At 35.0% G+C, this 13,881-nt stretch overlaps 1 protein-coding gene across 2 annotated transcripts in view; it reads left to right on the plus strand.

Annotated features, from left to right (window-relative positions):
* The first annotated feature begins 965 nt into the window (after positions 1 to 965).
* LOC128985806 (uncharacterized) overlaps positions 966 to 13,881 on the plus strand; it is a 32,437-nt gene continuing 19,521 nt past the window's right edge. Inside the window, exons 1-2 of one of the 2 annotated variants that reach the window (XM_054405693.1) lie at positions 991 to 1,086; positions 13,160 to 13,407. In XM_054405693.1, coding sequence (XP_054261668.1) covers positions 13,198 to 13,407 — 210 coding nt within the window. In that variant the 5' untranslated portion in view covers positions 991 to 1,086; positions 13,160 to 13,197. Of the gene's footprint in view, positions 1,087 to 13,159; positions 13,408 to 13,881 lie in introns of both variants that reach the window. The other variant, XM_054405701.1, reaches the window with a different exon arrangement.

Raw genomic sequence — 13,881 nt, forward strand, 5'->3', positions numbered from 1 at the left:
CTGCAGGTTTGCTGCAATTTTAACTTGCAGGAGGATTATTTATTTATTGTAGGCTAAATCTAATTTGATATTATGGCATCTAATTGACGTTTCATGTATTCTTCCTTGTGTTATTAAAAATACTCAACTATTGATCTGAATGACAATAGAGAACGTATTAAATGGACTTAATTTTACAACAACGAACGTGCAAAACTTTCCAGTGCAGTTCTCCACTGGTTCCGTCCGAGTTGCGAGTTCCGATCCGACTCAAGACTCGACTCAAGCTCGACGCTCGCGCCGACTCCGAATCGGTGTCGGCGTGGAACGGTGACGCAAGCAGTTAGTGACGTCAAACGGCACCTTAGAAATCTTCCGTGTGGCGCACCGTATTTTCTATTGTAATCACATAGTTTTGTAGAGGTTTTACATGTATAATGACGTTCAAACCATTTTATATTAGTTTTATAACTTTTGTGGAGAAATAGATTTGTTATATCTTACATATAATTATAGTTATACAATTTTGATATTTAATATGTGATAATGTCGACTTATTCAAACCCTAAAGTTTATTTTTAAGTGCTATACAGATAAACTTGTTGTATTTAATTCATCATGAGATTCCTAGAGAAGTCTCCGCATCTTCGGCAAAGTGCCAAAAATGGCACACATGAAAAAATTGGGAAAAATACTTATAAGAATTTTAAAATTAATTTTTTGAAGTTCCTTTGGACCCATTTGATTGAAATATATCAAGGAAAAAGTAGTTTTCAAAAACAGATTTGTTTGCCAAATTAAGGGTTAATTTCATTTCAGAACATGGAACAATTACATGTCAAAGCATCCACGTGATCTTTTCCATAAACCTCCTTGCTTTCAAATTTTATACCTCTATGGATATGGTGTTGTGTGCTCGTGCTGCAGTTGGTATTAGTGACAATGATAAGGTAAGGTACTCACTCAACTCAATCAAACTCAAACACAACACAAGTTATAAGATAAGATTTGTTTTTGTTTTAGTTAGTTATCAGTTTATCTAGGCTAGGCTAGTCCTTAATCATATCGTTATGATTCATTTCAATCAGTTGGCGAAGTTAATTTGAGGTATGGCTTCAATAGATAGGATATTATTTAATGTGAACTAGCCTAGGAAAATTTTATGTCTGTTTAGTTTTATCCCACACATTTCCAATACTTTTATATTGTTGAATTAGAATATAAAATTACTTTTCACTGAATGTCACTTTCATAAAAAATGTAAATGTAAGTTTAATAGAGGTTATAACAACCTTTCTTAAATATTTTCTACTTTTGTGGAGTCGTAAATTAAAGTTTATAGTTTAGTCATTGATTGTTAAATCTATTAGGCCGGTATTACACTATCATAGTTCTATGACATATTATATTATCAAATATATGATAATATGTTCTCCTTGAGAGAACATATTATCATAGTTCAAAACCATTATAATAGTTGGTACATTACACTGTAATAATTTTCATCAAAGACATATGATAATAGATATATGTCATAGAACTATGATAGTGTAATACGGGCCTAACATAGCCTTCATCTTCTAGTGTCTTCATCCTAACCAATCCTACCTATATTCTCATAATTTGTTGGCCTTGGCTGTTTTTATAATAACCGTAAGTAGAATGTAGAGTTACTTAGCCTAATTTTTGGCTCATACATGTTACAAGGTAATAGACCAACTTGAATGCTATTTAGGAAACAACAATGAAGAAAAATCACTTTAGCAATGCCCTATGCCCTAGGTTGAAGCAGACATCTTAACTGAACTCATTTAGGCCGATTTGTCTTAATGTTTTCTGTAATCTAGCCTATAATAATAGGCCTATGCAGGAAAGACCTTGTCAGAATTTAACTTTCATGTTAATTTGTAACCTAGAGTTGGGTAGGCCTACTTAAATAACTTATTAATATAGGTCTAAACATAATATATTCATAATAAACTTATTGCCAAACGGCTAAATCATTTTCCAAAATAATATAGCCTAGGTCTAAGTTACTTATTACTGATTTTGATAAGTTATGATTGATTACTTATGTAGGTAGCTCACTGATGTAATGATGGTTTAGTTAATCAATATAAGGTATTAATTCATATGTTAATCAACTTGCTAGTAACTTATGTCCATCAGTCTAGACTAACTTATCTTTTTGTTGTTATATTCTCATGGTTGTGGTTAAACCTTCTGTAGCCTATTTACTATACTCCAACACCTTGGTCTTGGTTATTTTCAACCTGTTGTTATACTTCACAACATGAATGAACAATTTTTGTTCAGTCACATAATAATTGTTTTAGATCCCTTGTTAAAAAGTTGAATTAATTTTAAGCCTAGGCAGGGCCGCGTTAAGGGTCAGTGGAGCCCTGGGCAAACCCAAGAGTAGCGCCCCCTTTTTTCTAGTGCTGGCTGGTGTTGGTTTGGGGGCACCCAGCGGACGCCCCTAAACCACCGGCGCCCCTGGGCATATGCCCAGTCTGCCCGTTTATAAAAGTGGGCCTGAGCCTAGGCCTATTTATTTGCTCAATTGTTAACCATTTTCAATAAGACCAAATTGCTCATGCTCAAGCTGGATGATTTCTATCTAATTATAAGTTAATACTAGGCCTTTAACTTAGGTGTTAATTCACAACTAAGGCCAAATAGGGTAGGCGGGGGGAATTGGGAGGTATGTTTTACAAATGTATCTGGTTAGGCCACTTTTCCTATTTTTGTTGTTAAATGCCTACTTAATTAATTTTATAATACAAAAAGCTATCTTTTTCATGTTTTATTTTTTTCCCGCAATTCCCCCAAAAAATTAAAAAAATTTAAATGTGTTTTACCACCCAATTACCCCCATGGGGGTAATTGGGTGGTAGGTCAACAATCCATAAACACTAAATGCTAATTAAAGTTGGGAAATTGGGTGTTATAAAGGAAACTAAAAGCAACATTTTTAACTAGGTTTAGTAAAAAACAAACAAAATTTACCATAAATTTTGTGGTGACAAACATATTTTTCCTAAACTACGCACATAAAAAAAATCTTTAACCACAATTAAATATTATGGCCTACAGTTTTTTAAATTCATAATATAAAGAGTACATTAATAATATTAACAGGAAAATAGGGACAAATGTTTCTCTAATAAGGTTTAAATTATGTAATATGGTCTCGAAACTTTACAAAATGAGGCACGATTTTCCAGTCCTTCGCACGATATAAAACAAGGGAGGCTGTATAAACTAATGTACTGTAGGCCTAATGCACTAGTTTACTACATCAGCTCAGTCACTACTGCAGTCTTTATGCCTATTTAAGTAACTATAATACAATTTTGTGACTTTTTTAGGTCTTCTGGGTTCAGTCCAATGTGACGTGAACTCACGGGTATTGAGTGGTATAGGGTTAATGGTATTGGTATAGGGGTAATTGGGTGGTAGTGGTGAAATACCAAAACAAAAACTCTAGTGTGAATTATATTCACAAAATATTATTATTATTGCCTTTTTTAATTAAATTAAGCCAAGGAAACAGTATTAGCTCAGTTTTAAAATTTACCACCCAATTTCCCGTAAGGGGGTAATTGGGTGGTAACATTTTTGAAAAAAAAAAATAAATAAATTAAAAGTAGTTTTATTATGAAAATAAGTATTGGGCATGTTCTTTGGTATATTTTTATTCATTTTATGGTGAAAAATAATGTAATTTCACATGTATGAAAATTTTAATGCATTTTATATGAAAGATTGAAAAAGTTTGCATACCACTTTTAGAATCGCGAAATGACAAGGGTCCCTAAAACTATTTCCCTCCTTTAAATGTTTAAAGGTACAAATCTGAAAAGGTTATGGCTTATTCTTGAAGAGATTGGCTGTCCATACATGTCATTTAAATGTTAAAATATCAATAATTAAAAAATATAAAAATTGTTAAAAAATTTACCACCCAATTACCCCGCCCACCCAATTCCCCCCGCTTACCCTACACACTTACCGGCAAAATCACTGGCCATCGGTACCGGCAAAAGTTTAGAAACAGGAAAGCCACACTGCTCTGGTCCGGTGGAAAATGCCCCGCAAAACCGCCAGATATTCTCTACTTTGCCTGACCGGATGCTCTGCCGGCACGGCCCGCAAGCCATTGTACAAATGGAGATGAACACATGTCCCAACAAAAGAGCCGGACCTGCCCCTGCCACTCCTCCACAAATAATTTATGTCATATAAGTTAGGCTTCAAATTATGACGTTTTTTTACCTGTTACTGATAGCATCTCTTGTGGATCACAGTTTCTCAGTGTCTTGTCCCTGTATTTTAACTCTTAGGCCTATCTTGAAGAAAAGCTCGTCGAATACAGTCACGGACATACGGATATAATTTAAAAAAAACTTATTTTGGCCATTCCTGGCCTGAATGAAATAAAATATAAAATCCTTCATGAAGCTGTCTTTGTCCTAGAATGGGATGGACCCAAATACTCCGGCGGTGTTTCCTCTTTCTCATGTGGAGGAGCAAACATAGCAAGGCCAATTTATTCGGATTTGACAACACCATTTCAAAAACAATAGTTCATTGCGCTCTATTTATTGTTGCCGGCTCCAGCAAAACAGTTTTTGTCGGTGTAAGTGTGTTCTGATATTCAACTGTCCCCGGCTTCGACGGAACCGCCGAAAAATCAAAATTTAACATAGGCCTTATGGGTTGCCGTGACAGTTTCTCTCAAATGTAAAAAACTAATCAAAACCTATGTTAATAACTTACCGAGCAAAAAAAAGAACAGTCAGAATAATACCATTGATAATATTATACGGTAGTTTAACAAAATAAATAACCAATAAGTTCAATTTAAGAGTGGTGGTTTTAATGAGAAGATAAAGCTGAATATATTAACTCATAGGCCTCATACCTTTTAGGGAATTCCCCATTTAGGGAATAAGCTATTACCGTAGGTCTCATGATATGACCTGGACCTAGGACTGATTTACTCTTTTGTTTTGATGTCCTCAGAGGCCAAAAACACTATCTGTTCAAATTCATATAATATTTAATACTTAAATATATTATGTCTGTTAGCACGATAACTCAAGCAAAAACCTTCTGATTTTGATGAAATTTGGTACAAATGGGTAAACCCACATTTATTTAAACAGTTTCGCAAACCAGCATGATTGGACTATGGGAACAGGGTTTTATGGGGTAGAAATATTTTTCGTATTTTTGACCTTTAAAACAAAAAAATCCTAATTTCTCTCAAAATCATTTTGAAGAGCTGAGGAAACCGAATAATTTAGTAGGCTATATTGAAGCGTTTTTGTACAGTTAATATGGAGAAAACTCAAAATATTGTAAATTTAAAATTCCCATGCTATTCTTCTGTAGAATAATTAAATACTTATAGTACAGGTTATGTATTTTGACCAAACTTGGAAAACACATTTTTTCATTACCTATTATTTTACTAAAAACACACTGTATTACCCTCCCTGTAGCAGCACGTTTTTAATAAAGCTAATGTTATTTAAATAGATTTAACTTAAGTAAAAATTTTATCAGGCATATGGGAATTCGCTTAGTCAGCAGGTTTGCTGAGGCAGGGGGCTATTTTTTGATTTATCAATCTGCAGATTTGAGCTAATTTATTTTGACTCAACTATTTCATGTGAAATTTCACAACATTCTTTATTGTAATGCATGCATCTTCTAATATAGGCAGTGGCGGCTAAAGGGGGGGGGGGCTTGGGGGGGGAGCTAATTCCTTTAAGGTTGATTTACAAATAGCCTAAAATACATCTTTGGAGCTTATATTTTTTCAAAAATTTTTCCCGGCCCCCCTTGACACTGAGGGGTATTCCATAACCCCCAGCAATACCCATACCCCCCAGGGGTATTTCGTGACCCCCCGGGCAGCCCAGCTTAGCCCCCCCACATTTTGGTTTCTAGATCCGCCTATGAATATAGGTTTAATAGTAAATGACCATAACACTACACGCTGGCGCTTGTCAATCGAAGTAACTAGAGGTCGTACGGAACGAGGTGAAGCTTGGAGGGGAATAGTGGTGTGGCGGGAGAAGTGTCGCTATGCGAGGCGACGATCGGCTCGTCTCCTACCCCCACCATGGATTTCCCCGCTTTAGAACGTTCCCACCGAAAATCTCAGGCTTCACCTCGTTCCCCACGACCTTTAACACCTTTAGTTAGGCTTTTGCATTGTTGCAGTAAACGAGTCTATATGCGCAGAGAGGGGAGAGGTAGCTTTGTCGACAGCATAGCGTAGCTATAAACTATTGCAAAACCAATGCTCATTTACTATACTCCAGCTGTGTTACCGTATTCCAGCTGACTATAAACAACAACCTTTAGGTATAAAAAGAGTGCTAAAAGAAGCTATTTACTGTAAAAGTGTGGCAAAATAGTACTTTGTTATAATTTTTTAATTTAGGTGTTCACTTAATAGGGCTGCTGATATATTAAATATTTAAGTAAATAAGTACAACTGAGCACCCTGAATATTATATTTTATAAAAAAAAGAAGTGACATGTTTCGGACATTAGTCCATTTTCAAACTTCAAAATACATTAGTACTTTGTTACTACAGTAGAACCTCTTTAATCCGAACTAATTGGGACCAGGGGTAGTTCGGACTATTGAATAGTTCGGATTACAGAACATATTGTTGTTTTTACATAACAATAGCAAAAACATGGCTAAAATTGATCAACATTATTTTGGGGAAAGTGAAAAAATGTTTTATAAAGTAAAATACAGTGTTTATTTAATACAGTAGTAACCATGGTGCATAAACAGTACTGTAAATTAAATACAGGATACAATAAAGAACTGCAGTACTGTGTATATAGAGTACAGCAATGAGGGGTTCGGATTAGTGGACGTTCGGATTACGGGAGTTCGGATTAAAGAGGTTCTACTGTATTCCGGAAAATAGATGTGACGAATGTGGTTGTTCCCATAGGAGTCCAGTAAACATGCTTTGGACGAGTGACCTTCGCTATATTTCGCCATAACTACCCTAAACTTACCTTATAGAAAAACGGTCGAAATCAAAATCGGTAGGCTCATGTTCCTTAAATGAGTTATACTGATCAACTGTCTCATATAGTTAATTTATTTATCTTTCCGTAGTTGTCAGATGTAATGGCAAGAGCTAGTAATCTATTGGGCAGTGAGTCAAGCTTTGGGGCTGTTGCACAGGCTAATGCCATAGTTTTCAAAGTTAATAAACAGTGGCCCAAAAAATGCTTTGTTTGTGACAGGGAAGGCCATTTAGTATATTCATGTCTCCATAAAAATCTTTATGTTTCAAAGGTAATCTGTTACCGGTGCAGGGAGGTAGGACAATATGCCACAAAATAAAAAAAGAGTGAATGGGCTGCCTTGAGTTGCGTGGGTGGCCCAATTTCTTCAGCGCAATTTCTTATACATTGATGACAAGTACCGGTAGACCTAAAATCAAGTTTTAAATGTTGTGCCTTGCGTGACTTAGGATGTTCAAGGAGTATTGTGTTACCTAGTTTAGTGAAATATGGAGTAGCTTAGAGTTGAAGCCAGTCAGTCAAAGGATTATAATGATTAATGAGGAATCAGTTGAGTGTAACATGACATGTATGTTACAAGTTTTAGTAAGAGGTGTTCCTCTCATACTGATTGGTTGCCATTGTGTTGCAAATGTATCAGATATGCCTCTTGGGATGGATGCAGTGACTGCAATGGTAGGGGTCACTATTGATGGAGATAGCATTATTCGGGATGTGGGTATCGGGGCGAGAAGGAGTTGTGCTTGTAAAAAAACTCATAGAATGGCAACGATCGCTATTAATGATTGTGACTTCTATTCCAAATTTGTTGATGGGAAATTGACTGTTGAATGAAATTGGAAAAATTGCGGTAAAACTCCTAATCTAAATAACAAGGAACAGTCATACTGAATTTCAAAGGATGCAAGGGAAGCCTTAGACGCTGATGTGCATAATTGGAATCAAACAGTTGGCTCCAGCCATATGATGGGGAGTTTGATAGCTTAATTCCCTTAATGGCGGTCATGCAACATAACAAGGACAAAGTGTGACCCGTAATGGATTACAGTGGAAACTAAATCAGTAACCTATGTATCAAGCCATACAGCGGAGAGTGAGGTTTGTGGGGAAAATCTAAGGATATGGAGAAAGCTGGGAGAACATGTGAGCACTATCGACCTTCGTAAGGCATATCTCCAGATTCATATTACTCCTCACTTATGGAAATTCGAAGTCGTCCGGTTCAAGGATAAAAATTATTCTCTGACGCGACACTCGGCCTAAATGCTGCACTAAAAATAATTATTTTTGAATTAAAATATTTATTAATCAGCAAACTGTCAATAGACTCAAAAGTCCGATGTGCCACGGACTCTTATGTTGACGACATAGTGGTGAATGAAAAAATTGTTGACAATGATGTACAGTACAGTAGTAAAGAAGTTGTTGGGAAAAAATGGGTCGTACGAAAAACCAGTGGAATCTCATGATGGAAGTAGGGTTTTGGGGTATACAATTTCATAATAATAAGTTAAATGGCAAGTTAATGTGGACCAGAGACAACAAGAAAAAAAACTTGGAATGAAATTGAGACCAAGAGAGATGTGTACTCCTTGTGTGGGCAATCGGACATTTTCCAGTGGCTGGTTGTATTCGACTAGCATGCAGCTTTCTTAGGCTGGGGCCACACGTGGCGGATTGTCCGCGCGGCTTATGATCGTACGATCATACGTACAGAGCGTACAGGGTTGAGGTTTCCCAGTCTACGTACCGTACTGTAAGATTAGAACATGGTTTAATTCACTCGTTCTCGTTGTAGTCATGGACGAAACACTTGTGTTAGTTTGTGCATTAGAAGCGTGTGGTGAGCTAGAGCCTAAGGTTAACCGAAATCATTGGGTCCATCCTTTCATAACCGATAAACCATTTTTTGTGTTCCAAACCGTTTACGAGCACATGCGAAACCATAGTTCCGTAGTTTTTTGGTTACTATCGCATGTAGATAGCATCGTTTGACGAGCTACTTTAATTGCTTCGACCGCATATAACTAAGGAAGATACACTCATGAGAAATGTACAACATGAGAAATCCCACAGACATGGTTTGTCTTTAACAAGTTGTATTAATTTGTCAGTATCGAACATTTTACACCTATAAACCGAAACGCACAAGCACGAACTCAAAAAAACAACTACAAATGCTTGAAAATGAGCTCCAACAGCGCGGACAATCCGTATCGTGTGGCCACTCTCATAAGGCTACGTGTGTCATCCCCTCCAACGCGGCTTAGGATCGCGCGGACAATCCGGGTCATGGCGCGGACAATCCGCCCAGGCGGCTTAGGATCGCCCTGTGTGGCCACTCTCATTTGATTCAATATGTTGTCAGACCACGCCTCGTGTGGCCCCGTCCTTAACCCTTCCCAGTAGCATGTATACCGACAGCAAAATTATTTTATTTAAATAAAAACTAAAAATATCTTTTTTATATCTATAATTTATCTGTTGTGAATAGTTAACCTATGCAGCACTTTAGTCCAAAATCATTTTGTATTCCTATAACTTTCCAAACTTTTGTTTCAAAATTTTTTTGAAATATAATTTCTTATTTTTTTTTAGAAAAAACACATTTCTAGTACATTGGTTGAAGATATAATTGAATAAAAGGACGTTTTAACAAAGATTAATGATGTTATAGACAATCAGCTATAACAATAACTGTCAACTGTCATAATTATCAGCGGATACATCCGCCTATTGTCTGCTTGGAGACACACAACCTTAGGCGAGTTAGGTCCTCAATTATGACGATAAAGTCGGGTAGCTTCCACAGCAGACAATGCTGATTGTTGACTTGTCACTAAATGTTGTCGGTCTTGCATGAGGTGCAAATAGATCCTAAGATACATTTATATAGGTAGCGCTTTGTCACTGTCATATAATTCCTTTCTATCTGTACATTGAAACATCTGTTCAAATGTTTAGAAATAGTTTTTGTTTGATGATTTGGTTCATATTGTAAACTTTTATATCATGCTAGATTCTTTGTTCATTAAAGCCTAACTAAAGGTAAGGTAAATGCACCAGTAGCTGACAGTGCTCCAGAAGCTGACAGTTTGAGTTTCTTAACATTATAATGTGGTCTCTTAAAAATATTTACACATGATTGCATTGTTAGAAGAACATATGTTTATTCTTAAATTGTTTACAAACAAATCAGCGAAATTTAGCCCATACTCGCGGAATGGTGGTGGTTTGAAAGCGACCCTGTCTGTACACATCACATTTAGTCAATTCCCTTAATGAAATTGTTAAGAAAGTAAGTTTGGTTTTTTGTCATTTCGCTAAATTTCTTAAATAGTATTAATGATTAGGCTCATTATTTTTATCAATTATACCTTTGTTGACAATGTCATGATAAAATTGGGGTGTTAGGGGTTTTGGATTTAAAATTATATCAATGTCAGGCTTTGGTACACAAAAGCCATACAAGTTCCACTAGCTGACAGGGGATATTTGCTACTTGCACAATATTAAATTGGTTTTACCCATCGAAATTTGCATGCTATTTATAATTTATGTGATCTCACATTTTTATAAAATGATTTTAATTTTTTAATTTATAAGCCAAATTATCTTAAAAAATGTATATTTTTTAAATATATATAAAATATATGTATATTTTTTTAATGTAAATATTTTTATTTTAAAATATGTAAAATAAATTTACTTAACAACGTTTTACATGATTTTATAATTTAATTATTAAGTTATATTGTATTCGTCTTATAAATTATAAAACCCTTAGGTTTAGCAGCTAGTACATTTATAGTTTCAGTGTCAGCTACTGGTACAAGCACTTTTTTCACTGTCAGCCACTGGAACACGTACAAAGGTTGAATTAAGTTGAAAAATGTTATAAAATATATTTAAAAAAACCCTTTTTGTATGACAAATTTGAAAACTACACTAAATTTAGAATCACATAAAATACGTAATATCTCTTTAGTTCCTATTTATTCAAAACCACGGATTATTAAGTGCGTATAGTTTCTTCTACTGTCAGCTACTGGTGCGTTTACCTTAATTTCGTTTATAATGGTTTTATTCATTCAATATACAACAGTCACTAATCATTTCTGGTACTTTGAACCATTACTGATAGCTTACCAATGTTAAATCCTGACGATATTCAGTTCAATTCTCAGAACAAAAATCATTAGTTGTGGTGCAATTAAGATAGCCAAAAGATGAATTATCCAAACAGAAGAGACCCAAGTAGCACACATCGTTGGCCCAACGTTGGGAAATGGTCGGCATGGTTGGGAAATGTTTGGCAGAAATTTTAACGATTTGCCAACGTTGGCCCAACGGAAACTGGTATTTGTTGGCCCTACAAAGGAAAGAATCGTTGGGCCTTCGTTGGGCATTCGTTGGGTTTAAGTATAAAACATTCTAAAACGAATTTTAACAAATTGATTTATTTACAAGTACATAAATGTTATGGCAGCAGAATATAAGACAAATATTGTTAAAATTTGGATCAATAATGAATGTAGTCAGATAATGTTGTGATACTAACAGTAGGGAACACCTGCTTAACATATAATAATTATTATAATTAATTTTTTTGAAATATTTTTTAACTTTTTTAAGCAAGTTTTTAATAGTTATAGAGAAAAGATTAATTAATTATATAATAATCAATTATAACAGTAGCCTACTAATCTAATGGTAATTGAATAATCTATATTCAAATACTAGTATCCTCTCCAACTACCAGAAAAACAATTCAACTACTTGAGGCCTAAACAGATTAGAATCATATTATACTGTAGCATCAAAAATATTTAAGAATTAATTGTGAACAGTGCACCTGTCGGCTACTCTTTCACCACTTGAAAACATCCATAATAAACAAGCACAGTTAGCTCAGAGGTAAAGTGTGAGGCTCACATGTCAAAGGTACCGGGTTCGAGCCCCGTCCCGGCCAAAAAATTTTATTTCGTTTTATTTTCAAAATAAGTTTGTATGAACTATTTAATCAATTTACTCAACTCATAATTATGCTTTGCACACAAAATCTTTATTATTTTGTGTTTTTTATGTTTATGCCCAATGGGATGGTTGGCCCTTCTGCAAAAATTGGTTGGTTGGCCAACGGTAAGACTGAGTGCCAAAACATACCGTTGGCCAACGATCGACAGAAACGTTGGGCCAACGATTTTTGCTACTTGGGGAGGGGGCCGGGAAACTTTTGAAAGGATGGTAAAAGAAAGGAAATTGGGATTAGTCATATTTTGATTTTGGATACTGCAATAAAACTTGTTACTTATCTTATTGTAAAATCTGAAGCTTTTTTATATTTTCCGGATCCATCAACACTGATATCAGCTAAATGTTACTCATCTCTTTTTTGAAGGGTTTACCTAGGATAGTTTTTTTTTAACTAGCCTTTTCAATTCAGTTATTAGAATTGAAAAGATTCACTTAACAGTAGCCTATTTTTTTACTTAGCCTACTTAACAGCATTGTTTTGTTACTTTACAGTACAAGTTTGGACCAATGAGGTTCAAGGATTGAGAGAAAATAAGTAAAATTGTAATGCTTCAAAACATCAACTTATCAGTTATAAACAAAAACATAACCTCTCTTAAACGTTCTGAGTAGTGATTGTTAGTAATTAAAAAACTGTCGTGGGTAAAGTAGTGCACGGCCAACTTGCGCAATTACCCTTTAAGACTATCTTTACGTAATCGTTGCGTAAACTTCTATTCTGTGTGTGTCATCCTTAACCTTTTTGGTTTACAATACCAGGGGACAAGCAATTGTTTTATGTGGTCAAAATAGTTATAAAGTTTTAAAAGCGACATACCAAGAAAACTCTGGTGTTAGGCAACATAAATATACCTTCAAATTGGCTCATTTGATGATGCTTAAGTATGAGGATGTTAGGCTCGTTTATGACACAAAACTGAATGTAAAATTTAGTCTACAGTATAGCTTAAAGACTGTAAGAATGGATTTATAAGCAAAGCCCACAATCAAAATGTTTTATAGCAGCTGACCGCCTTTTTTATTAAAATTTAAACAAAATTCTACTCCTAAGCTGTTTTTTTTCTTTCAGATTAAACTATCACTAAATTAATCAAAAAAAAGTTTAAAATGAATAAAGATCATGACGTCCTTTCCATTCAAAAAGGAACTAAAATAAATAAATTTGAAGCTCCACTATGTGTAGAGAACTCAGATGGAAGCTTTGGAGTTATCAATACCAAAATAATTTGCATTTCTGCAATGAAAGAGTATGAAATGAAAAGTTTGGAAGAACTCCGTTTTGAGGACTACTTAGCAAATAGAAAAGAATTTCACAAGGCAAGTTGTTGATTCTATCATGTTATATAATATGCAACAAACACATGCTTCAGGTCCTTCTAGCTTCTGGGCATGCGGTGGTTTGGACCATTGTTTGTGCAGTAAGGAGACTCCAGAGTACAGAATAAGCTAAGTAATGCATGAAATTTGCTTATTCTGGACCACCTTTTTTCTTGTGGCAGATTTCCTTTATTCCTTATTTCATATGGTCTGCAAAACCAATCTCCACATCCTGACCATGGTACACAACATCAAACAAAATCCTAAACGCAAAACACAAATTAACCAATAAGTTATTCTCAACCCTCTACCCACTTAAAAAATTTGAAATTATAAAATTTCAGTAAGCTGAAATTGTTGATGAAAGGATAGAATAACTGAAATCAAAGGTCCCAAAATTTGGAAATAATCTTTATCCCATTTTTTATCTCGGCCCCTTATTAAACTGAAGGAGACCCAATTTAGTTTTTTAAC

Source organism: Macrosteles quadrilineatus, unplaced genomic scaffold (assembly GCF_028750875.1).
Source record: "Macrosteles quadrilineatus isolate MER2022 unplaced genomic scaffold, UCM_ALF_1.0 Scaffold_1__1_contigs__length_201487025, whole genome shotgun sequence".
Classification (NCBI taxonomy): domain Eukaryota; kingdom Metazoa; phylum Arthropoda; class Insecta; order Hemiptera; family Cicadellidae; genus Macrosteles; species Macrosteles quadrilineatus.